The sequence below is a fragment of the Rousettus aegyptiacus genome, unplaced genomic scaffold, assembly GCF_014176215.1.
Source record: "Rousettus aegyptiacus isolate mRouAeg1 unplaced genomic scaffold, mRouAeg1.p scaffold_m13_p_2, whole genome shotgun sequence".
NCBI lineage: Eukaryota > Metazoa > Chordata > Mammalia > Chiroptera > Pteropodidae > Rousettus > Rousettus aegyptiacus.
In genome coordinates, this window is record NW_023416295.1 from 9,417,275 (window position 1) to 9,444,432 (window position 27,158).

The 27,158-nt window shown below is 40.9% G+C and overlaps 1 protein-coding gene across 6 annotated transcripts in view; it reads right to left on the reverse strand.

The window, feature by feature from the left end:
• Window positions 1–27,158, reverse strand: part of NYAP2 (neuronal tyrosine-phosphorylated phosphoinositide-3-kinase adaptor 2) — a 233,521-nt gene that overhangs the window by 21,005 nt on the left and 185,358 nt on the right. For all 6 annotated transcript variants that reach the window (XM_016118879.2, XM_016118878.2, XM_016118881.2 and 3 more), the window contains one exon: window positions 23,096–23,199. In XM_016118879.2, coding sequence (XP_015974365.1) covers window positions 23,096–23,199 — 104 coding nt within the window. The remainder of the gene's footprint in view (window positions 1–23,095; window positions 23,200–27,158) is intronic.

Consider the following 27,158-nt stretch of genomic DNA (forward strand, 5'->3'; position numbering starts at 1 on the left):
AGTTTCTAAGAGCCTGAAGCAGTAATCAACACAACTTGAGAAATCCATGCTTTCATAAAAACAATCACGACAAACTTTTTCTGCCCGCCCCCCGCCTCCAGCCCCACCAATTACCAAAATCAGACCGATAAACCACTTGGAAACAAAATATGAGTAAGAAATAAACGTCAAAAAGACAAGGGAGAAACAGGAGGATATGGATGTTTTGTACTAGTTTAGCTACTAGAAAGGTTCACATGAAATTGAGGTGGCCAAAAAAATCTTACTATTACCTTCATCTCTTCTTCCCATTTCAACTGCTTTTCCCATGGCTCTCCACGCTTGCCAGTAAAAAGATAATTCTAAATGTATTGGCTACATTCTAGTAGGATAATTCATACATTACTCATGAAAGACCTTACAGTTTTCCACGGCTATCCTCGGGGCAACAGTGGAAAATAATAAAGAGACTATATTTTTCAATATTCTATTTTTCTTGGACTATCTTCCTCAAGGCCAGTATTTCATGAACATTTGCTGATGACATCGACATAAATGTTTGTCTAAGTGGGTTCAGAAAGGAGACTTCTCACGCTCAAGGCCATACCTGCTATAAACGGATGGTTTGCCTCTTTCAACAAGCTTCCAGAGAACAAAGAGGAATAGAGGGGATGCTTCTGATGGTAATTGGGGTGCTAAAAATACTATTAACAATGACAGACATATATAGTGAATACATATAATGCTCAGGGCACTCTTCCAAAGTGTTGAGATATGCTAACTTCTTTCTTCCTCGTAGCAGTCTTGTAAGGTCAACAGTATGATGCCCATTGTATAGATGAACAACTGAGGCTCTGCAAGGAACATGCCCAGAGTCACTGAGCAAAGAAGTAGAGCCAACGTGAACCTGAACTCAGGTGAACTAACTCCATAGCCCCCATTTTTAAGTCTTATGCTAGGTGGCTCTCTGTTCTCGGGGAAGCGGTGTGAATGCAAGGAGATCCCAGATAGTTCATATTATGTATATGTTACTGTTCCTGAAAAATAGCAGGAGACCAAGAAATGTTCATTTTCCTTTTCAGACTATTTTACGAATTAAACCACTGAGGCTCAGAGGAATTAAATAACCGACCCAGAGACACAGTCCCTGGGGATGGAATAGCCACATCTAACCGCTGGGTCCACACTGTTGCACAGCTCATCTCCGAATGCAGTAAGCCATCGGCGAGTCCTAAGGTGTGGACAATTCAGAGGTCTTTTGCAATCTCACAGCTACCATGATTTATGCATTTATGTCTACAATAATCATTTATTGAGGACCTACTACTCTCCAGTTACACAGGGCTAAATTCGAACTGTGTCTCTCTCAGGACAGACAAAATCTTTCAGATGTGATGCTCTCTCTTTTCCCCCACCCCCCACTTGTCAGCCTGAGATAGCAGATTCAACAGAAAGCTCAGATGTTCTCAAGAATGACAGAGCCACAGGCTGGGAGGGGACCAGGAACAGCCATCACCTAGGAACACCCCTGTTAGAGCTGTGTGACTAAGAAACATTTTTTTAAGGGGAAAAAAAAACACTAAAATTTTGGGTTGTATCTATTACAGTAGCTCTGTTATACACTTAATATACAATCACAAATGTAAAAAGCAAATACAGGAAGTATACGGCTATTGGACAACCTATGTTTTAACTAATTTTTCTTTTGTCTAGAGCCAGACCTAGGATGGGGTGGATTAGAATATTTCCCAATAACTTACTTACATCTTATCTTTAAAAAGACGTCTATGGAGGGATACATATCTAATTATGGTTGCCACATGATGTCAGTGGTTAGATGATCTCTTTACATCATGTTATGAATATGTGGTTTCAGAATTACAAAACAAACCCAGCCTTCTAACAGCCACTAGTCCATTTCCAATTGTCAGGGAATATAACTGCAGTGGAAGGGACATCGGGGGAGTTATGGCTATTTCAGCATTTCATTTTATAAAATAGAAATACTAGTCTCTATCGAAATATGATCGTGTGACATTAATGACATATAGTATGTCCTTATAATAGTTATATAAATATAAGATGCTGTCTTTTTTAAAAATTTATGTTCACCGTAAAATTCCTTGAATTAAAAAAAAAAAAGAACTTCTTGAGAAAACTGAGTACGAAACTCTAGAAAAAAAGTGCAAATTATTGTCAGTAGAATTGTGTAAGAAACAATGCCATAGTCGACATGTATATTAAGGCGAAGGCTAAGAATTAATGGCGAACACTTCTTGCAGATGCGATGAAGCCCAAGCATGAACTCTACACTCATCTACTCGTATTGAACTCTCTTCCAAGGCAGGATCTAGACTTCCTTCCACAGACCAGGACTTGAGCAACACTTTATTCTCTGCCAGACATGTCTTTAGTTAACAAGGAAAAGACCTCTTGGGTCAGACTTCATCCAGACGACGTTTAAGAGGTTTCCACCGACATTCTGGCGGGAAGTGTCAGAGCACGCGAGGGGCTGCAGTGAGGAACCCAGACGCTCACTGCGTGTGCAGGGATTTGCACGAGGAGCGGGGAGGCCGAGGGCTGAACCGCACAGCGCGGTGCGTTAATACTGTCCTCACTACCCTACAAATCGTCTCGTCTCATGTCTCGGTTTATATTTATGAGGGTAGTTGCGAATGTGTCTATATTACAGGTGAGGAAACTGGGGCATCAGAGCCAGGCGGTGAAGGGACAGGAAGTTTGAAGCCAACGCTGGTTGATTTGACAACCTGCCATCTTCCATTTCGCCAAAGGATTCTCTCAAATTAGAAGATGAAAGTAAATAATAAAATTGATTTGGAAAAGACATTACAACCATTAAAAACCTCACTCTGAAAATGAAAATGTTACTAACAACGTGTTTGCATTATCTAAATATCGTTTGAAGTTATATTTATGGCAAATAGAATTACTTTCATTCAAAATAATTACCAAACTCTCCAATGAACATTGTAAACAAAACTGCAAGAAAACGCTAAGGCACTCTCTGTAACACATAACTAGCAAAAACATCTCACTTACCAGTTTTATTTTTTCTAAGATCATGATTTCAAATCATACAGTGTTATTCATATTTTCTTTTCCACCCTTTTTCCCCCTGAAATAAAGTGCTTGCTTTTTTAAAGCATTCCTCCAAAATGAGAACATGCCTCTTAAAGCAATTTGTAATTATGTCCATACTTGTTAAGCTACATTTTTTCCCTGAACATACTTGCCAAGTTTCTCATACAATATATTTAAGATCTTTCCCTTAGCTAGAATAGGAATAAAATAATTTATTCATTGTCCTTCGAGGATTGAAAAATGATAACAAAACTGACGATGTTGTCAAACCCATTTTATCATAAATTACCATTATCCTATACTCTTCAGGACTCTAATTACAGCTCATCTTAATTACTACTATTTTTCAGATAAGGCACCTGAGTCAGAGAGGTTAAATAATTTGTCCATGGAACTCAGCAGGGAGAGCTAGGACTGAACCCAGAGTTTCTGCACATCTGCACATCTCACCATGGTCACGAGTGATGCATTTCATAAATGAGTGTGCTCCCACTGGATTTCTCTGGGCCCCCCAAACTTACATCACACACCTTACCTTGCAAGTCAAAAAATATACTATTCTCTTAAAACAAATAGGCTTTATTTTTACCCTCTTTCATAAAATCCTACAAACCGAAGGAAAGGTTGCTTCTTTCCCATGAAATTTTAGAAAAAGTTCCAAAAGAACTTGGCCTTCGAAGATGGAAGCCATTAACTTGTTCTAAGTTCTTGAGAATTTATTAGTACAAGAAGAGCAACTGAAACCCTTTCATCATTAGTAAACAAGAGTAATGAAAATCATTAATGTAATCTATGGGGTTTTGAAAAAAATCGTACCTTATCAAATGATTTGAGAAGCTAGTAACAGATCATCATTTGTTTTACTGTAGAAATTAAGAATCTCATCATTTCTCTCCTTTTAATACTTAAGACTAGAGTTTCGCTCCTCACTTTGCTGAAACATAACCTACATACATAATCAGTATGTTATTAGAAATACAACTCCCAGATTATACCCCCTGTTCTTGTTCTCTGAACCCCAGTGAACCCGTGACCTTGGCAAACATCAAAAACTCTTCAGGGTACTCCCACTCGGACTAAATACCACCTCTGATTTTTCTCAACATATTGCTCCTGGGAGAATCCGCAAAGAGATCAGATTTGGAATACAGGAGACACCACCTGTTCCACTTTTTAACTGATGAAAATCCACTATGGAGGGATCACCTGACCTCAAATAAAGAAAGAAAATTCAACAGAGCAATGACAAGTCAGGTGTCACGGTCCCAGGACAGGGCTCCCGGACTGAGGGTGGCTTTCCATTCCACCCCTGTTCTGATTCACGCTGATGCACATCCCTAGTTTCTCCAAGAATCACGATCACATCTTAACTCACGGCGGCCCTCTGCATGCTCAGCAGTAACAGCCCCAAGGAGCCGACGTGAACACAGATAACTTTCTGCCAATTGCTACAAATGGACTAACCTTCTTCACCTTCCACCAAAGCTTTTAGATAAAGGAAAATAAATTTCTTGAGAGGTACTAATAAACTCTCAAGACTATTTTTGTGTTAACTTCACAAAGCATCTCATTTGCAAACACCAGAAAATATAGCCCTTCTTAACGCGACATGTCAGATGCTTTTTAAACTCCCAAATCCATACACCGCAACCTAATACATATTCAAAGCCCCAAACTCTGTGCAAGTTACACTTCCCTCAAGACACAGCTCCTCATCAAAGTCTTGCTAGGAAAGATGGAAGTTTTTTCATTTACTTTTATGTCTCTCTACCCAGGCGCTCTCAGAGCACAAAGCTCGATGCCGAAACTCTACTGGTCGCAATTCAGGAAAACTAAGACCCTGAGCTTTGCGGCTTCTCCCGACTTCCTCAGCCTTGAGCGGGCCCTCTACTCATCACACGGCAATGGGCGACTTTGTGCACTTCAGTTCAGTTCAGGAAGAGAGCTTCTGCTTTGTCATAATGTCCAAGATGAAGGGGGAAAGAGAGGATTGTGGGTAGTAAGTACTCACTACCCTGTCCTCTGTTTGGGGGACTGGAGATGGCTGGAGATTCCTTTGGCACTTTCACCCTCCCTGACAAGGAAAAATAAATAGGAGGTTATATTGCTGGTGTCCCAAACTGTCCTTGTCTCTCCATGTAGCATTTCTCAAAGGAAACTGAGCTTCCTAACTACCCTTCATGTCTACTAATTGCTCACAAGAACCAGAATTCTATTACCAAAAGGCTTACATGGCCATTGCATAAGACATTAATTTGATTCACAAATGCATCTATCTCCTATCAGTGCCTGGAGAAAAAGGAGTTTGCTATTGATTCGTAGCAGTAATCCAAAGCTCCTATTTATTTTTCTAAAGAAATGATTGTCAGTAGTGCAAATGCATTTTAGGAAAATTGACTTTTATCCAGATCTCTGCCATTCCAAAACATAGTCAAAAAATTTTTTGAATTATTATTTGCTGTTCCCAAAATGACTGCTGAAAGCCTATAGTAAGATTTTTAGAGAATACTGAAAAATACTGAATACTGAAAAATACTGAAAGCACTTTCCCAGGATGGGCTAAACTAAGTCGATAGCTCCCCCTAGTGGTAATAGGAGGCCTTACATACTACAGTTAAGACGATTAATTTATAAGGATCTTTTAAACAATTCCTATAGAACTATTTATAAAGACTTTTAAGACTCACCGACGGCCCTTCCCTGGCCTCAGGCAGAGCCACACTGATATCACCTCCCCAAATTTGGAAATCTACTGTGGTTTTAAAAGTCTCCAAAGGAAAGGTTTCATGACCCTCCCCAGTGAAGCATTCCAGGATTTCACTCTCAGGTCTAATAAAAATACCTTATAGAGCAGCGTGCACCCATTTCCTCCAGTGAAACCTGCCTCTTCCCCTGAGATGAGAACCAGATGGTCTCTAGCCTTTATTCCTTGGCGCCTGTGTACCTCAGTAAAGTCACAAAGAGGGAACGATAGCAAGATCAAATGAAATGGTTTTGGTCAGAAGAATCCATCATGGCCCATCCATAAATCTTTCCACAAATCTTTAGCCCACTGCTCAGAGCAAAGGCTGTGTTTAATGGGCCGAAGTGTGCAAAGCGAAGATGGTCATTCAAAGAATGCTTCAGCTTCGCCTCACGCAGGTGAATCCCTGCGCCCTTCGACCTCCGTACATTTTCACACTAGCCCAACCCTCCTCACAGATGATGCTCAAACTGGTTTTAACAAGAAGAGATTTTTTTTTTTTAATAATAGTGTCTAGTAATTTACCCTTTGCACGTCATCAGACTATGGGACAGAACTAAAGTTAATTTTTTATTTTTTATTTACATAACTACACTGACTCCCTGGTACATCCTGGATATCTGTTTTGGTAAGGTTGATGTGAGAAGTCTGTGAAGGTTGTGCTGTTTTTTGTTTGTTTGTTTGTTTGTTTTTAACTAAATATGGAATTTCCCCTAAATGAATAGTAGAATAATAATCAATCATACTGTTTTATTATTGTTGTTACTTTGGGTAATTAAGAATGTAGGCTTCTAATTATGTCTTTAGATGAGGTTTGCTTTTATATTCAGTTAGTGTAAAGGTTAACTTTTTTTTGCCCCATATTTTTGGGGGGGAGGAGTGAGGTTTTAAAGGATGAATTAAATGTAATGATATCATACTTGTGGTAGATAAATATGGAATAAGCAGAGACTTATTTGTGGAGCCTTAATTTTACAACAACATAGTACAATAAATGCCAAATTCACATCTCATAATGACTTTCAGTCTCTTCTCTAAAAAGGAAAAGAGATTCGTGGACAGTGGTAATAATTAACACCCATTCCATAAGTGCGTGTACCATGTTTTATGTTTGCAGGTAGATAATACATATTATAAACGAACAACCAACTGCATGTTCTTGCCTAAAACCTCACTATAAATTAAATAGGGACCATATACTCATTTGTGGTTTGTTGGTATTTATATTTGTCGATCTTATTCTATAATGTCTGCAGTCAGTGCATATTTAACCCATTTCTATTTAAATCTATAATTAACAAACAAAAGGGGGGCACTAGTTGGGACACAATGGCTTTTTATTTTCCCTTGTTCATTCATGGGTAAGCGTCACCCAGCATTGCACTTGGTAAACTGTCAGAAGATTTCTAGTTCTCTTCTCCCCTCTAGTGGTGATGAGCAGTATACACATTTGCAGTAGGTATTTGCCTTAAAATACCCAGAGGATTGCAGCTGACTTACACAGGAAAGGACATTGTATCTAGAGTGACTAGAGAAAAAGGGTTCAAGTCCCAGACACGCCACTTCTAACTTGAGACTTCACTTGACCTTTTTCAGTTTTCTCATCAAGAATAGAATAATGATTATAATTTGAAAGATTACAGGTCTCAAGAGAAAATGTCATGCCAAATCTATTTAGAAATTGATAAAACAAAATTAGATTTTTTTTTTTTTTTTTTTTTAAGGAAAATACAAGAGACATAATATGTTTACTGACTTGGTTTGATCCTGTGGTGGACAGACTTTAAGACAGCCCTCCCTCTCCATACAAAGAGTCCTTATAGTGGAGAAATAGCCTTTAGCAAGTGATCAAACATCATCCTCCAGGGGTAAAACAGACACTATGGACCATGTGAATTGAATTGAAAGCTTCTGCACATAATCTTCTTGCTCAAAATATTTAACTCGAATACAACCACAAAGGAACTGTCGGACAAATCAAACTAAGGGTTAATCTGAAAACAAACCCAGGTTGTTCTGGACTCTGAAAATTTCAGCATCCTGAAAAATCAATGAGGCTGAGAAATACATATGCTGGAAAGAGATTAAAACTGTAAGAACTAAATGTAATATATGGTCTTTAATCGAAGAGGCACTTGTTGAGATTTGTAGAGATTTGAAAATGGGCATTATAAGAGACAGTATTATTGGATCATTATAATTTGATTGGCTGCTTTTTGAGTGCAGTCGTTTAGAAGGATGCCCTTGGTCTTAGGAAGTACAGGTTTAAATATTTAGAGATGAAGTGCCATGATTAAAACATATTTGTCTGTGCACACACGCAGTTGTGCTAGATCTCCAACTTTCCTGTCATTGGAAAATTTTCAAAATAAAAAAAATCAAACAAGCAAATAGAAGCTCTTAGATATTCTACCAACTAAAGATTTATTCGGGATTATCTTTTTTTTTTTTTGTAATGCTAACTATCCAGGCCCCTCAGGTCAGTAATTCCCATTTTCACCTGAGGTTTAAATGAGATGACCCTGGGCAGGTAATTAGTGTTTGAATCATAAAGAAACAACTCCTCAGCCGATTCCTGCTGGATATTTCAGTTGGGTCAATTTTCCTATTTGTAAAATGGGGATAGCAATGATCATGGTCATGGTACCTAATTCTCCAGGAGCTCTACCATTTGCTTTGCATCCCCTTATGATTTTCTTTCAATTTTTCTAACCTCAACATTTGTTACTGCTACTGCAATGCTAAATTGCTTGCATTTCTGCCTAAATTGTATGGTTTCAGACTCCCTACTCCCTTGTAAGTCTTCTTACATCTTTCTCTGATGACCTTTCGCCCTCTCGTTAAAACATTGGTCAAATGTCGCTTCCTCTTCTATAAAATCCTGTTTGACCACCTTCAATGAAGTCCCTCAAAACTTACCAAGTTACTTTCTCTCTTCTGTGTACTCTCCTCTTAAATTACACTAACTGCAAGCGTGTGTGTGCTTCTGAGTGCATGTGTGTGTCCTTTACTAGGCTGAAATTTCTCTGTACTTAAGGAGTTTGTATAAAACATTGAGCATCTATCAGGAATCTGGTGCTTATCGGGGAGACATGGAGTTTGTCGAGTGCATATAAGAAGCAACTTGCAAACTCTGAAGTGCTAATGCTAAATACTGCAAAGTGTAGACAATGGTTGCACATGTTAGTTATTAGTATTTGGTTGGTGGTGCAAGAGGTGTTGATCTACACAGGGGCATGGGGAACAAAGGTTGGATAATTTTATGTGAGGCAAGTGATTTTACAGCAGAGAGGAAAAAGAAGGATACACTAAAATAGTCAAAATCCATTTTATCCACCCTATCTTTTTGCCAAGATTCTAGATGACTGTTTGCAGAGCTGTGGCATGCGAGGTTATCAAATCACCAATCAAAAGTTTGCACCTAGCCATATATTCCAGTGAATCGTATAGCCATATATTTCAATTTCCTCAGGTCTAGCCACACCAACCCGGAGTCCCAAGGAGCAGACAGCAGGGAGGGGAAAGATGATGGACAGGAAGAGGAGGAAAGAGAAGGCATGGTATGGTCTACTCCAGCCCAGACGATAACTTGGCCTGACTCCTCCCCCTTATTTCTTTCCATCTCCTTGATGAATATTGAACGATATGACTGCTGCTGAGATCTATATTACCTCTCCCTGCTTTTAAAGAAGGTGGGACAAGGTGAGACGCTGCCCTCACTGTCAGCTGTGGCAAATCTTCACTCATCATATAGTTGACGAGTTGTTTTAGAATAGTGTCCCTTCTGTAACTCATTTTGAGACCACAGGCAGCTTAGCGTGGAAGCACTTTCTTTAAATACAATATATTGTAGTAGCAAAAAGCTCTCTTTGTCACTGAGACTTTTCACACCTCTTTTTTTTTTTTAAATAATGTTTAGCTTTTCGCCTTTGCATTTAAATTTGGCTATAGGAATTGTTTTAGAAATCCTGTGGGTGTGTAACCAGTGCTGAGTTACCCAAGGGACAAGTTCTTCTGTGTTTGGGGGAACTGCCCAACAAATCTGGGACAAAACAGTTAAAAAAAAAAGAAAGAAAGAAAGAAAGAGAAAGCAAGAGAGAAAAATGAAGTGTTTCGTGTTCATAACCTTATGCAAAATTTTGTAAAGAGAAAATCTAAATGAAGTTAAGTAGAATACGTATAGACTGTGATATTACGATTTATAAGAAGAAAAATGTACTTGGTCCTCTTCACTTCTTGCACGGGGCCCCTAAAACCCTCAGAATTTTCTGTGAGGAAAGTTATAAAAAGTGTCTTTTGTTATGTTAATGAGCGACCCTTGGAAGGTGCCTAGGGGTGGGGCTGGTTGCCCAAGGAGCCAAGCAAGTGACCGGAAGGTTGAAACTTTCAGTCCCTCCCACCCTGACCTCAGGGGAGGGGAGGGGAGGGGCATTGAGTTTAGTCACCCAGAGCCAATAATCTGGTGGGTCCTGATTCTGTAGTGGAACCTCCATTGAAACCCGCTTCCTTCAGGGTGAACAGGTGGAGACCCTGGGAGAGTGGGTGCCTCGAGGGCAGGGCCCCAGGCCCCCCACCCACACCTCGCCCTGTGCAACTCTTCCATCGGGCTGCTCCTGAGTTACAACACACCCGTGGTCTAGGAGGTAAAACACTCTCAAGCTCCAGGAGCCTCCCTAGCAAATAACCGAACCCAAGGAAAGGCGAGTCCTGGGAACCACGGATGGGTAGGCATTTGGTCAGAAGCCCAGGTGACAGCCTGGACATTAGATTCTCATCTGAAGTGGGGACAGTCTCACGAATGGAGCCCCTAACCCGTGGGGTCTGTCGCGGGCTCCGGGAAGAGTGTGGGAACTGAGTGATGTGGTCGGACAGCCGGCTGGAGAATCGCTGGGGGGTGTGAGGCAAAACCCCACACAGGTCGGAATCCCAAACGATGAGCCCACACTAAGGCTGGCGTCCAGCGATGAGCGACTGGACGTCTTACATAAGCTCCACGTTATTTTTAAAGATGCAGTGAGATGTCGACCTGTTTATGGGGAGAGGGCTGCGTTGTCCTCTTCGGGACTGGAAAGGGCTTAGTTTCCTCCAGTCTCAGTTTACGTTTTGTCCTAAATATAGAACTGCATCATCAAAGTTTATCTTTCTAAAGTGGTCTCTCCATGATACCCTATTCCTCCTCCTTTTAATAAAGCTTTTCTTTTTCTTTTAAAAAAATCGATTATTATTATTATATTCATTCCTCTTTTTTATTAAACTCATTTCCCTTTCGGCGTGAATCATGAATCGCTGTCACTGTGTACCTTTCTCGGTGGCACCTGCATTTCAATTCTCTTAACATTTGCCTCTCACCTCTCCCCTCAGCTGGCAAAACTAGTTAATTAACTAGCTAGGTAGCATATGTGATGACTATGTGCAGAGCCACCTGTCAGGGGCCCAAAAGCTTCTGCAAATGATTATAACAGTTTTACAATGAGATGCTTATCTGTTTCCACCTTGAGCATTAATTAAATTATTCACTCAATCTGCACAAAGACGGCCAGAGATCTCCAAGGTGAAAATACACAACCCAGCCCTCAAAGAGCCGACGATCTGATGCAAACATTTATAGTGTGCACCGCTGAAGTCGAAAGAGACGCTCCTTGAAAGAATGAAAGAAGGAATTCTGTGGTCAAACACATTAGAGAAGCATGACATGTCACAGCCTCCTCTTTGCAATTTTCAATACACATCTGCAAATTAAAAACTCTGACGGTAAAGGAATTTATCTAACCTGACCTTTTCCCAGGCTGCGTTTCTGAATAACAGAAAACCAGGTCACATCCCTCAGATGATAATCTCCTTCGATACAAAAATAAGATTATTTACGGCTATGTTCAGGAAGTACAAAATGCAGAGGCGGTGGGCAGAAGGGAGACGTGCTCGGGAGGCTTGGGATGGCCTCGCCAATGGGGAGAACACCCTTGAACCCTGACTTGAAAGGTTAGTAAGAGTTTATCAGGGTCCCAGAGCCAGGAAGGTGTTCCAAGAAGAAGTGACTGTTACGGAAATTCTGGTGGCATCCCTGGGGGATTTGAATGAGGGAAAGAACCACAGAGGGTCTGTGGGTGCTCAGACGTGCAGTAGATGGGGTGCTGGATAGTAAAGCTGAGCGGGAAGGCCAGGCCAGCTCATGTGGCCTTGAAATCCGAGCGAAGCAGTCTCTTTCTCACCTGTATACTATGCACATACCCATGGGATTTTAAATGGAGGAGTCAACACTTAGCACTGTCCTGTTGGCATGGAGGATGACTGGGGGATGGAGTGGGAGGCTGTAGATTGGATTGGGAAAAGGGCGAGAGACTCTGAGCTTATCATAAAGCTTTATGCTCACCTTGCTAGACACATTTGGATCCAAGAGAAGCCATACCCTAAAGCTGCAGGAGTGTCCCTGGTGGCCCTCTCTTCTGCCCTCCTGTCCTGGGTTTGTTTTATGTCCTTGATGTACCTTGATTCTTAGAGGTGTGACACAGTGCCTTATTATACGTCCTTGCTCAAAACGTTTACACGTTAAATAAATAAATCACCGAAAAAAAAAGCATTTAAACATTCTATTTAAAATATGCTTTCATAGTCATGATCTCGTTTCATACGGATGTAGAAATCGAAATGCCTGGAAATGGCAGGAGGCCTGGGGAAGGGGACCATAAATGCAAGACTTCTCCACGGGGTCCCTGTTCATTCTTTAGGTTTTCATCAGACAAGTGACAGCTTGGTTTGGGTTCCTTCCTAGGTTGTATCCTGAATGATAAGTGACTTTGACCCTTTTGGCTTCTCTAGAAGCCTCTACCCCTTTCAATTGCAAAGTCGTCTGGTCTGGGTAAGATAACTCTCGACACTTTTTGGTCCTTCCAATAACTTTCTAATTTTCCGGGAAGAAAATAATTGAATGCACCATTCCAAAGTCCAAATGCCATCCCTGTCAAAGTCACTGACAACCAGAGATTATTAACTGGCTCTCATGCAGCATTTACTTTAGAAAACAAAGGTTTGGAAGTGACAGCATGGTTTTTTTTGTTTTTTGTTTTTTTCCTTTAGAGTTTCTGTTCATAGGGTTGCTGCGGATTCCCAGAAGTTGGATAAATCTTGGTGAATTCATTATTTGTGTTTCGTGTATCGTTGGTTAAATCTTCACCAGTCCTCTAGAGGCTGATATGAATGTGTGTGTGTGTGTGTGTGTGTGTGTGTGTGTGTGTGTGTGTGTGTGTAGGTGTAGGTGTCTTTTCTTTTCAGAACATGGAAGGAGTTAGATATGCTGAAATGTTTATGTTCTCACACATGTACACATACTCACGTGTATGTGCCTGTGTGCATGTGTGTGCGCGCACACACACACGGCTCCTTGGCTGACTTCTCACAACCCTAGAATGGTCCACAAGAGAATGACGCACCCAGCGAATGACATCTGCCTTCCTTCCAGGAGTTACCTTCCCAACCTCTCTCACCCTTGGAGAGTCTGATCTTAGGTGACACCTTGCTCAGCTGAAGTCTTAGCTGAACTTGACCCTCTGCTGTGTAGCTTTGAATCTAGAAAAGTTAAAAGGCAAGACCTAGAAAATCAAAGACTAGTAAAATGAATGGAGGAATGAAAGTGAAGGGAGGTGAATTCTATGGAGAAACCAAATTCAGAGATAGAGCTATTTCAGGTAGAAAATAAACCAGAGGTGGACAGGACGACGGGGCTTACACCTCACATCCAGAGAGCCACTTTCTAGTTATCAGACAAGTAACACACCCTCTGGCCTTAGTTTTCTCATCAGTGAAATTGGGGGAATATTCCTGCATATGTAGACTATGAGGAAAAAATAGATAACATAGAGTTCTAAACACTACGCCAAGCATATCATAACCCCTGGACAAAATCCATGTTAGAAATCTGCTTTATCTGAGGATGCTACTTTCAACCTGAAGACTAATGCTTACTTGCAACATGGAGTAGAGAGCAAGGATTTGTCCAGCAGGTAAGCTGGGTGGAGAAACTAAAGGTCTCTAGGACTTCTCGAGTAAGGCACTCACAGTGTCAATGTATTTTTTATTCTGAGGGGAGTGGAGTGTTACTCTGAGCCAATAATATACTGTAAGCGTTTCTTCCCGACCCACGTGTAACTGAAGCTGAGGGTAAATTTATCCACTAGTTAGGGGGACAGCTCTTTTCAGGAAAAAATCTTAAGTGATATGTTTCAAGCATGTTAACAGCAAACAAAAGCGATAAAGAAGGAAATTTTCCATTCAGCAGTCAAGGTTTCTCTGCTAGTTTTCTTTTCAGTCTGTAAAATAGGGATAATGGTCTCCTTTTCTGAAGGCTCAGGTTGGATTTAGGGAATCACAAGGCAGAGGAGATGTCATAAATCCTAAAGAAAATAGTTGTATCGAATCATAAATAATGCATAACCTTCCGAGATCACTGGCCGTGACTTATTTCCCCACTCCCCAAAGTATAGAAAGATATATTCAAAAGTTAGACAATCTAAAATTGCAAGAATAATAAAGTAATGAAAAAGATTCAAAACAAATGTTATAAAACACATTTTCCCTCGGTTTCTATAAGCATTATTCTTATTATCCCAAGCAGCATTCCTTTTCTGTCATAAAGCAGTTTTGTTAGATTTAATTATTTTGAAAATCCAAGTACAGATGGCAAAGTGCACTTCAGACACTAGATGGTGCTATGTGTCCGCCTAATGTTACGCTACCTTCCCCAAGTGAGAGTTCAGCATTGATTTCGATGGGCACAGCCTGTGATGGAGAAGGATTCATGGGCTTCCTCTGAGCAGAACAAGACCGTGGCATTCAACTCTCAAACGGTGTGATCACCTTTAATGCTTCCATAATAGGGATCCGGGTACCACTCAAACAAGATCTACAGCAATCGACTGATACCTTGACCTCTCGACTTCGAGGCGGAGCTTCATTCTCGACTATACTGACATCTGGAATGAATCCAGCTGCTAAATATTTCCACCGCCTCCCAAAGTCTCTATTTTCTAATCGTTTAATAAAAATCGACATGGAATTGGCAACTTTAAAGAATCTGCTAGAAAACACATGGAATAAACTGCGGCAGTAAGTGGAGTTCAAATCTGTAGCTTCTCTTTCCCAGAAGCATTTGTGTCATTGTTAGTTCAGTAAACTAGACTCCTCCTGGCATTTAAAGAGGACTAAATGAGGGCTCGGAAGATTTTTGAAAATATATGTTCCATTGACTGCGACTGCTTAAGACATACAAAGCAGCGCCAATTGATATCCATATATTGTCATGCATTCCCTCGGCAGACTTAATGTTGTTAAAATTCAGGCCTCGACTTTACATAACAATTTAGAATGCATTATCCTCAACGCCGTCTTTGTTAAAAGGAAAAAGAGAAATGAAAAACGAAACCAAAAAAGTTAAATCAATATGACGGGATATAAAGTTATCGTGGACGTGCTTGTGGGTTACGCGTGCATAATGGAATGCAAGGTATTTAAAATGGTGACTCGAGGAAGCTTGAGGTAAATGCTGAAGCTGTTAAAAACTTGCCCCGGGTCTCCCCCATCTTCTGCCCTGAGCATAGCAGGTAACAGCCTCCTGTGTAGCCTTAACGTTTTTGTTGTGTTTGTTCATACTCTGACTCAAATAGGAGAGTCAGCAGCGTTAGGCAGCAGGTGGCATTGTTGAAATGATACCCTTAGGTTATTTCTACTTGCTTTTCTTCCAAGCCACACATGAGCCCTACAAGGTAAGAACACGTGCCAGATACAGGATCCCTATTATATGGTAAATAACTGAGCAGTTAATTTCCTATTTGGAGAAGAAGAAAAATTATCATCATATCAAGGGCGCCAAGGAGGAGGGAACCAATCTCTCTCAGATGATGGAAATAAGGAGATGCACTGTCTAGAGAATTTTAAGTCAGTAATAAATGGACTGAAAATCTGTCTGCTTTTTATTCATACTGAACACTAACAGTTCCACATGAGGTCAGTGATACAGGGTGGGCGGGCCCACCCTACTGTGCCCAACCCCTTTGGGGCACCACTGAGTAAATGATTCTCCCATTCAGGATTTTCTAGCAAGTAGGAAAGATGAATTTTTGGAAGAAGGAAAAGCTAGAAAGGAAAGGAGAGGAAATTATGACTTTTCTAGCAGGTAAGGTCTATCTAGGACTTCAGGTACACAGGTGATCTCATTCGTCCTCAGTGACAACCATGTGAGGCAGATGACACCGCCCCCATTTTACAGATAGGAAAACAGACTCTGAAAATTGAACAGGGTATTCAAGGTCACACATCTACTAACTGGTGAAGCAAGCATTCTAATAGGCGGCTGACTCCCTCTGAATCTCAGGTTGGTATTGACCATTTAACAGGCACATGACTTGGACAAGGCACGTCACCCCATTTCAGAATCTTGAGTTGTAATGTGGGACAATGACAGGGCCCACAGGGCAGGACCGTAGAGGGTCCACCTGCAACGATGTAGGGAAGCTATCGGCAGGCCTGGCACACAGTCAACACATCAGAGGTGACAATAAATGGCACGTGGTTTTCACTGTGCAGACTTCACCTAAGACCACTTGAGAACACTTTATCCCTTCCATACGTTAAAGAACGTTAGAGTTCATACATGAGCCACGTCACACTTTCATCTGTGGCCCTGGCGGGTTGACAGCTCTGATGCTGAGGAAAGGGACACATACAGGTTTGGGGATGATGGCAAAGTCAGAGGGAGGACACCCTCATGAACCATGTGCCCCCATCCCCACTTTTACCCGTCAATTGTCCAAGACTTCTTAGAGAGCATCCTTCTGTTTATTACATTCTGCCACCTACTCTAAGGGGACAGATGGCAAGGTGATTGGGTGTGGGGCTGGAATGCGGGCCAAGGGGTGGGTTTGGTTAGCTTATTTCCACTCAGTGTTGGAGTTATTAATACTGGTGATGAGACAACTGGTCTTTAAAAGGTGACCACAAATATTCTGCCACTTGAAATATACAAAAGCTAATTAGCTCACGATGCCTAAATAATATGTCAACATTTCCCAGCCCATACTGTCGTCAGTTGTAAGAGGCCATTTGAGATTCTGAATTCTTTATATGAAAGTACAAATCAAATAATACCCACATTTCATTACACATATTGCTGGACTAAGCTGTTATTTAAAGGTAGTAACAAAATCTCATTTCTTCTTTAATTGTAACACTAATTATAGAGAGTCCCGCAAAGTACTAAAGCCTCAATGTTTTGCAAACCAGCCAGACAGGTCTGTTGAGCGCACACATAAGACAATGCTTCGTTTATTTGTTTTTTCTTTTTCTTTTTGGCACTTGCAATATTTTAATGGGACTATGCCATAATACATGGCAATAAATCAATATAACCACTGACATTCCTATTTGTAACATGAATTTATTCCATATGGCACAGGGCTACGTCCAATCTCTTTGGTAAATATTATTTTAACAAGCAACTATAATTGTATTTGTAACAATCTTCATTAACATACCACTTTATTTTACAACTTGAAGGTAGTACAGGCACACCCTTCTCCAATGCGACGCTGACATCGTTGTGAATTTAGTGGGGTTCTCCATGACCCCCTTTGGGGTTTTACCAACTTAGAAATATATGTCAGGCTTAACTCGTATACAGAACAAAACAAACAGCAGTCATTTTAACATCAACTGCCAAGCTCGGAGAAAGCTCTGTGGTGGTGGGAAGCTACGTTTCCACAAAGTGAGTTCAGCTTTTGCTGATTTGGCTGCATGCTCTGTTTCTGCTTTTTCCCCCTCATTCTCATCATATGATGCCACCCTGAGTATATGATGAAATTGCTGTGTGAAGGTACAAATGCCTTCTCTCGCTTCAGGTCTGAGAGGAGGACCTGAACTATCCCGGGGTCTCGACAGCAAGGAAAACTCAGCTCTGCACTTGAACACGGGCCCCTTTACCATGTGAAGTCAGGGCACAGCAAGCTCCCCTCCTTCCTCTTCCTAGCCCTGTGTTCTCCCTCCACCACACAACGTTAACTTCTGGATGGGAAGCATTCATACAATGAATCAGATGAAACCCCAGAATACCTATGGTTCTAGAGCTACAGGATTTAGGGCTGGGTGAGCATGCAGAGTCTTGGCTAAGCAGGTCGTACCTACATTAATGGCAGTGTGAGAAATCTAAGGAGAACATACTGTTGAAATTTTTGTATTCTTAGGATTTGTTTTTATTTTTCTACTTGACTTTATGCATTGGAGGTGAAATTAAGGTTACATTATTCAGAGATGTGGCAGGCACTGAGTGGATGCAATTAGAAATCCCATCCATGACCTCGTTTGAGTATTTCTGTTAATATAGGTAGTCTCCCACGGTCTCCAGCCTTCCTACCACTCTCCAGGCTCCTCCAGGCTTTATGCACAATCGTCCTGACTACCTGGGAAGTGAAATGAGAGCCTGGAGCTCACACGGCCCCTGAGAAAAAGCAGTGGCCTTGGTGCTCCTCTTAGTGAAGCTGTGGATAAATCAAATCATCTCTCTGCTTTAGTGAAGTCCCGGACTGCGCGAAAATAAACATTTTTTTCAAAGCTATATAGAGAGGGACATTTACTGAGAGAGATATTTAGTAAGTCAGCAAGAGATTGCTGGGTGTCACATACTGTGCTGGGCATTGGACGTGAGCCTCTGCACCAGCCATGGTCCTTATCACAGAATCCACCTAAGACCTGTCTTAGCCCTTTGCATGTACTGATCCCTAAGCTCTATTTTTGGATGCTTTCTTGCTTGCGCACGCGCGCGCTCTCTCTCTCTCTCTCTCTCTCTCTCTCTCTCTCTCTCTCTTTCTGTATCCAGAAAACAATTTGGGCATCCAGGCATGACCAGAAACACACTCCAGACATGTGTCAGGCCATGGACACCCTAATACATTCTCTCGTTATCTAGGAAAGCTGGCTGGCTGCGGGCATGTGGACACAGCCACGGAGCCTACAGGAAGAGAGGCCAAGTTCTAGTCAGCAGGCAGCACGGGCAAGCCCTCATCACACCCCAGCAGGGGCTCCAAGCTGAAGGAGATGTTAGGAGCTTAGAGAGAGTCCACAGAGCTGCCATCAAAAGACATAATCATGTGAGACATAACCTGAAGGGCAAGTTGAAGGAACGTGGTGTTTGCACCAGGATAACAGCATGTTGGGCCTGGAAGGGACCAGCCTGGGTGAGGCTCGTCCCAGGTAGTGAGGAGGCAGTTCTCATGGCACATGGGGAGCATGGGACAAGAGATACTGGTTTCCACAGCAACTTTAAGATTTCTAAGGAGAGTTGGGTCTGTCAGACTTCGGAATGTGTATATGTATGTCCAGAAGAAGTTACACATGGCCTTCTTCTACCCCTTCTCAAAAATCAAGGATAAACAGAGATGATCCCATTTCAAATGATAAGCCCTAATGGGAAGGTGAGGGAGGTTTGGGTCCAACACAAGTCACTGTTAGCTGTGGGATTCCCAGATTCGACATGGGGAGCTGTTATTTGAAAAATGTTAAGTGTGTATGAGTATGGTCATGAGCATGTGTGTGTGAGTATGTGAGTTTGTGTGTATGAGTGGGCATAAGCATATTGTGTGAGAGTTTATGAGTGTGTGTGTGTGAGAGCGAGAGAGAGAGAGAGTGTGCGTGTGTGTATAGTAGACTAGATGGCTCTCATCTCCTTCCTTCCCAGACAAACAAATATAAACATGTCTTGGCAACATTTCTCCACAGAGAGCTGGTGCTTCTCTGTGTAGACATAGGCTCTAGCTGCTCCATTCTCGAAGGAAAGGAAGCATGCCTTTCACAAGGCCACGTGCATCAGCCACCAGTCTATCACCTGGTGCAGTGGGACCACAGATGGCACCACCCCCGATGGAAAGGGGGGGCAATGCAGAGGTAAGGGCTGGGGAGTCATGTGACTACCACCTGCTGTCTATAAAAAGAGTTCGCACCTCTTTCTTTACTACAGAAGAAAAAAGAGAAAGTGACATGTGTTCCAAGTTCAATATATGACTTCCATACAGTTTTACTTTTATAACCAAGAAAAGAAAATAGCTTTCTTGTGGCAGGCATAGACATTTAGTCTAATTTCCAAAGATTTGAATTATGACAAATGCCAAAATATGCAGCTACACTGCAATAAAATTCCAAGGAAATGTCACTTTCCCCTAATTGGCCCATGTCTACTTTGTTCAGGAGAGAATTAATAAAGAAAAAAAAACTTTTCCATCTCTTTGAGGTTCAGACAGTATTATGACTGTGGGGAAATTCCCAAATGTTTTAGAACTCATACTACTTTCCCATTTTCTCTTACATATTATGAAGTTCTAGTCAGGTGAGATTATAGATTTCTACAAGTCTCGTGCCTGCCGTAGTTACTCAAAGCCAAGCAAACATCACCTTCATCTTTCCTTATACACAAATGGTGACGGCCAGGAGCCATGAGCCCTGGGACTGCTGTGAGGGTCAGTCAGTAACTATTGTCTCTAGATTCCTTGGAAGAAGTCAATTGTTGTTGGCCTGGGCTCTCAAGGGCTAGGGTCAGTCACTTTCGGTCCCCTCTGTGCATCCTTGCTGAAATAATGTCACATCCTACCATTTACTCATCTCAAAAGAGCCAAGCATGATGCAAAGTGGTAAGTAAATAGCTTGAAGTAAAAAGAAATGGGATGTGAACAACCTGAACAAAAGCACAGGTCCTTCTCTGCCAGCAGTCATAGGTGACTGCAATGGCACCGCCTCCCCAAAGCCGGATTCTGCAGTAGACAGGCGCCGCTTGAATTATTTTAGGAGTTAGTTTTTACTTTTGTTTGTTTTAAGTAGATCATATGCTTGACTAGTGAGAAATCTATTAATCTGTTATTAAGCATTCTGTTTTAATAGTTATGGGGAATCCTGGTGTTGGAAAAACTGCTTAAAACGTGACCGAGGTGACCACTTGCTCGTTTGTCAGATAACACAAGGTGTCTCATATCCTCGTTGGTGTATGAACATTCACTTAGATTCGACATGTTTAAATATCTTTCACCATTGCCTTGGGTTATTGGGGTAAGAGCAGGGCTATCTTAGTAGTAACTTGAAGAAGACATCTCAGATAGAAGCATGGGAATTAGATGAGAAAAGGATCTTCTCATTGACTTTTGTTCAATGAGAAGTCATAGGTAGAGCAAGGTTTTTCTGAACCGCGTTTACACTTTAGCTCCCAGATACAGGGCTACAAGAATACTACAACCCGTTACAAGCCACAGGAAAGAGACTCAGAGGCCAGACTTCTAATCTGTAACCCTGACAGCCTGTCCTTCATATTATTGTGTGCCAGAATTTCTGCTGTTCAGAGAGGAAACAAACAATGTACAAGCAACATGAGGTGCTTCCTCATGTTACTGGGATTTGAAGAAGGAGGAATATCCAATCAGGGAAAAGGAGAGTTGATAATGAAAAGGCACAGAGGTCTACCTTATTTCTGTTCCAAAGTTTAGCCCAGTAACCTGCTTTTACTGAGAGTTAAAGAGGCTTAAGATGAAACAACTATAAGGATAATTAAGAAAAACAAAACAAAACCAAGAACACAAAACCTCTCTGTGCTACTGAGGGTAACGTAATAACAATGCACATAAACTTGTAATCCTCTTCCAGTTCGATAAAAGTCTCTCGTTTCTGTATCCAATGTTTTAAACATTGAAAATTAGTAAATGTGATATTTTTAGTATAGCTTTAATCAACTAAGATGGCAGTTAATCTTAGCAATGTTATTATTAATTCATTGTCTTATTTATTAATCCATTGTCTTATTGTTTCTACTTCTTTTATACCTAAAAAGTGTTTGAACTAGACACGTTTAGTTATGAAGTCATATAACATTAATTAAGACGCAAAAAATTCTAAATGACAGTTGAGGAGACTCTCATCTCATCGCACATATTCATAAATCAAATCCTGTGCATTTTTAAGCCAGACCGAATTACTAAAAAGCACTGTTTCTCCCATTAGAAAAAAAAATGCAATTATTCTGCTGAGTTATGCTTTTAAAATAGCTTGACATTTTAAATAATTGATGAATATGTAATTTGCTAATCAGTAATGGACAGTTCCCGTGGAGGTCTCCTCACTAGTTTTACTAATTTACTATTTCAGAAGAGTTTTACGAATGCAAAGATTAAAGCTAGGAAGCAGAGAGAAACCACTCCAGTATGATATCATCCGACTTCACACCCATAATACTTAACAGTAATAACAATTAAGTGTCACAACCTAAGTCAAGGTATTGAATTCCTGTTGGGCTGAGTTACCGATAGACATTTATATGGAGTGATGTTTTCTCATACTGAATTCCCCATACACACCCATGTACCCAAATGAATGTCAGAGGAACATACTGTTCTGTGAAGGAGTAGATGATATTTTAGTTTATACCTTTATTTTTTGCCTCTTTTCTCCACGTGATAATAGAGATCTCATTTATCATGCATGAACACTTATATCCTCCTTCTGAGAACATTTCTAATGTTGTTGGTATAAGAGAGAAAAGTCATTTATTTGAAGATTGCCTTATTAATCTACAGTTTTTGATAAATATCTCGATGGTCTGGTTGGTCAATTTGTCTTTATGACCTAAGTAAGAAAGAAGCCTAGCTGCCAAGTTCAATCCAAATGGGCTGGTATATGAATATTCACAAGGACATCGATACCCACAGTGTCTTACAATCATGCTCCCAGCGAAACAAAAATAAAAGTCGAATGGCCACGGATGTTACAGTATAATAGGAAAAGGGCTAAAAGATATGTACAAATTCATTGACGACATCTGTGCAGGTGTCGTGGACAAAACATTCAAAAGGAAATCTACAGAAAACAAAGTAGATAAATTTATCAAATGTTGATAAATTTTCAGAGACAGTATAAAAGTACACAAAACATGGAAGAGAGAAAGAATTTTAAAAAGCAACCACTAAGCCAATACATACAGTACAGGTTTGCTACATTTATATTACAGAAGGATGGAAATCAGAGACACAAACAATTTGGTAACAGCAAAGAAAGTTTCACCAATCACAGAGAAGAAAGACTTTCCTTTTTGGATGAAAACACAGACTGCCACAACTCATTCCCCCGACCCATACACACATAGAAAAGTAAAAGCAAATGCAAAACTTGTCTACAGCAACACACGACAGACAGAGGTGGGAAGCGTTTGGCATGTTGCATCACAGGAAGTCAATCACGATTGGCTAACGATGGTGGTACCTGGCTCTGTTGCAGGTCACTGGCTTGCCTGAGAGGAGTAACTGACGGAGGGGGCACACCTGACGTGGATGCAGACCGGCCTAGCTTGCAGCTGACTTTCGGTTCTGTGGACAAAGGAAAGAGAAACTATTAGTTGAGCCAAGTCAGCAGTGATTACCGTTGCTTACTTGCTTACAAACTATCGTTTTGTGTTTCGCTATGCTCTTTCCATACACAAATACTTGTGATGTTTGCTAATCATTGGCAGGTGATGAAACAATTTTATAACAATTGACTCTAAAATGGGGCTTTATTTGAAGATGAGCTCCTGGCAATAAAATACAAATTGAGGAAACAAGAAGCTTTGTTCCCTTGCAAATTTTACCCTGTTTAGGATCAGTTTCTAGAGACCGATTATTTTAGCAGCCACACCCCATCAGGAGAAAAAGCAAGTACATGATGATTTTCAGTACTTTATTTTCAGCTCTGGTCCATAGAACTCCTATCCCTTAAAAGGCCTCTTTCACCCTCTCCAATTTTTTTCTTTCCTTCCTTCCTTCCTTCCTTCCTTCCTTCCTTCCTTCCTTCCTTCCTTCCTTCCTTCCTCCCTCCCTCCCTCCCTCCCTCCCTCCTTCCCTTTTCTTCCTTCCTTCCTTCTTTTGTTTCTCTGTTTCTTCCTTCCACCCTTCCTTCCTTTTTACTTTCCTCCTCTTTTATTCTTTCATTCTTTCTTTCTCTTTCTAATGTTGAAGTGTTTGTGCTTACTACACTTTTTATGTTTTCAATATAATATTTCTCTAACTTATCTCAAGTTGTTTTTAATTTTATGAACATCTTCTAAGACTTTTGCACTTTTATAATAATCACATTTTTCAAAATTAAAAAACATTCCCTTAACTCTTCCTCTTTTTAAAGAGCCCAAATGAGCTGCCTAAGCCACTGACAAGATAATTTGGAGATTAGAATTTGAGATGAAAAGAGTTTCGTTTATTCAGGAAGTATACAATTTATGGTATATAGAGAATGTTGATTTTCAGATATGTTTGAAGATATTTGATAAAGAAGAGAAAAATAAGGGGTAAAAAGAAAAACCAAATTCTCTGATTTTATCACAAACTTTTCTATTAGCTGTTAGATATTGAATGACTGGTATATTTATATATATATATATCTCCCAGCTTTTGTTTGAGCTACATTTAAATGGTCTCTAACCCTAAGGACATTCTTCAGAGATACAAAGTTAGATCTAAATGCTCCCAGTTTACAAATTAGAAACCTAGGGCTCCGCACAGTTAATATTTGTATCGCTTTTCAAACCTCCTCTTTATATATGTGTGTGTGTGTGTGTGTGTGTGTGTGTGTGTGTGTGTGTGTGAATTTGACTTAAAAATGTAACTCATCGAACGACTAGCTTCCCATGGCATCACATCACTAAGCTACCGGCAGGTGACAGACACCCCGATGCAGAGCGGGAACGTGCCCAGCGCCATTGGAAAAAGAGAGACTGTGCTGCACACGCTGAGTTTAAACACCCGTCTTTTTGCCATTTCTATACGAATTGCACTTGAGAGGAAAGCTTCGCTACCTCTGCCTTTCATGGGTTTTTTACTGCCAACTTCAGCCACATCGACTGCCTTGCAGCCAATCCTTCGCCACCCCTCACAGGCAGCAGACACACAAAATAAGACACACCGTGCCCATGCACACATGACCCTCAAACACGACGCGCCCACAGACGCACCTCGTCTCCTGAGCCTGCTTCCGCCTGCTCGACAACGATTCGAGATATATTTTAAGAAAACAGAGATAAATGAAATACTCTAGTATTCAGAATAGTGGAGATGAGCTGCTGGTGGGTAAAGGTGGGGCAGAGTTACCTGTGCTGTTCTGAGAAACTCAGCACATGCTCAACGCTTTAAGGGAACGTTGACTCTCACGTTGCCCCCCCAGCCCACCCCGGTCCCCTTCCCCCCCCCACACCCACACTCACACTCACAAGTGCACAGATGTGTGTGTGGTCACCCTCACCTGACTCCCCCTGCCCCATTTAAGGAAATCGAATTCACCATTCTCCTCCTGGGAAAAAAAATATCCTCCTCTTTTCCATCTCGTTCGCATTTTAATCTCTCTTCTTGTTCTTTGTTTCGTCTCTTTGTCTCTTGTTTGCCTTTTCCCTTTGCACATTCTCCCTCGGACCTGCGTTCTCGTTCTCCTGGCTTCTTGCGGCATCTTTCCCTCTTTAGTCACCCGGGGGATTCTACAGCTCCGTCCTCTCCCCGCGTTCCGGTGTGATTTTGAGCCCCACTGCTTTCCAGACACTGTGCCATCTCATTGCCTCATGATGACAACCGAATTAGAGCTTTTTCTCAATATCTTGGAATGTCTCCCTGATTTTCCTTTTTATAGCAGGAATATCACCACCGTTTTTCCTGGAGGGTTAGAATCCAAATCTCACATTTTTACATTCGACGCTTTCTTTTCTTCTCTATATAAAGTTAATCCTCTTGGCATTTTTTTATTATTATTATTATTCTTTACAATGGCTTCTGTATCTGGAACCACTGATGCTATCATAATTTTGGTCTTCAACAACTATATATTATACATATCAGAATATATAAGATGATATATAATTATATACATATGTGTATATATGTATATTTTTATTAGGAACCTCCTTGCTGACCCCTATAATCTCTCCACACAAAACTAACTTGGACATGATGCTGGCCTGAGTCACCTAGGTTACTTTTAGGCCACCTACCTTATTAAAAAATGTCCAAATATTTAATATTTCATATGATAAAACCTCACATACCATGCACACACTGGCAGCCACAAACCTATACACATCTGTGTGTGTATATAAACTGAGACACACACACACACTCCACAACATTGCTGAATAATGGTGTCACGTCATAGGGCCATTTTCTTAAATTATACAGTTTTGTTTATCTTTGTCACACTCATGTTGATTTTTATTCTGGTTTCACATGGTCTTTAACATAAATGCGTCTGGAATCTGTCAGAGTGTTTGTGGGACCAGGTTATTGAAACCAATTCTTATAATGTTGGATCCACTAAGGTATTTTTGGCTTAAAGAATTGTCTGAAAAAGTCCCAAAATCCTAGAAAAGAGCCTGATATACAAAAGCCTCTTAGAGGCCTTCCAGGGCTGTGACATCAAACTTAAATTGTCAGACTTACTTACTTTGGACAGACACTGTGCTTTGAGTCTTAAACCATGAGGCCTAGGAGACTTGGCACTGAAAATGGTAAATTTTCATCCTGAGTTTTGCTAATATGAAAATGTCTAAGGCTATTGTAGGTCTAAAACAATGAACATATGCCTCAAAAGAGATCTACAATAGAGCTTTCTTTCCCCAAGAAAAATTCATTCCATTAAAAAATTAGCTGGAAGATATCTGTTCTTCCAACACTCGAGGAAAACCCCCTCCCTTTGTAAACTATCAGTACCATCCTAGAAATAAACGTTGATGTTATCAGTGCAATTTCAGTAAAGATCAAGAGTAAAGAGAACAAAAAAGAAAAAAAAAGTAGATTAAGAAAGAAAGACAGAATGGAAAGGAGGAACAAAAGAAAGGAAGAAGGAAAGGACGGAGGGTGAGAAGGAAGAAAGGAAGGAAGGAAGGAAGGAAGGAAGGAAGGAAGGAAGAAGGAAGGAAGGAAGGAGGAAGGAAGGAAGGAAGGAGGAAGGAAGGAAGGAAGAAGGAAGGAAAGAAGGAGGAAGAAAGGAAGGTAGGAAGGAAGGAAGGAAGGAAAGAGGAAGGAAGGAAGGAGGAAGGAAGGAAGGTAGGAAGGAAGGAAGGAAGGAAGGAAGGAAGGAAGGAAGGAAGGAAGGAAGGAGTAAGTAAGGGAAGACAAGATGAGAAGATAGGTGGGAGGGGAGGGGAAGAGACAGGACAGGAGGAAAGGGGAAAAGGAAGAAAGACACTCATTTTAATTTTTTGAAATAAAGTTATCAAGATATCATCATTCAAATTTCCAGGGTAGTAACTCACCCTCATACTAAAGTTTTTATTAAGTTAAGTACCCATTGGACTGTGTTACTCAATAGTTCT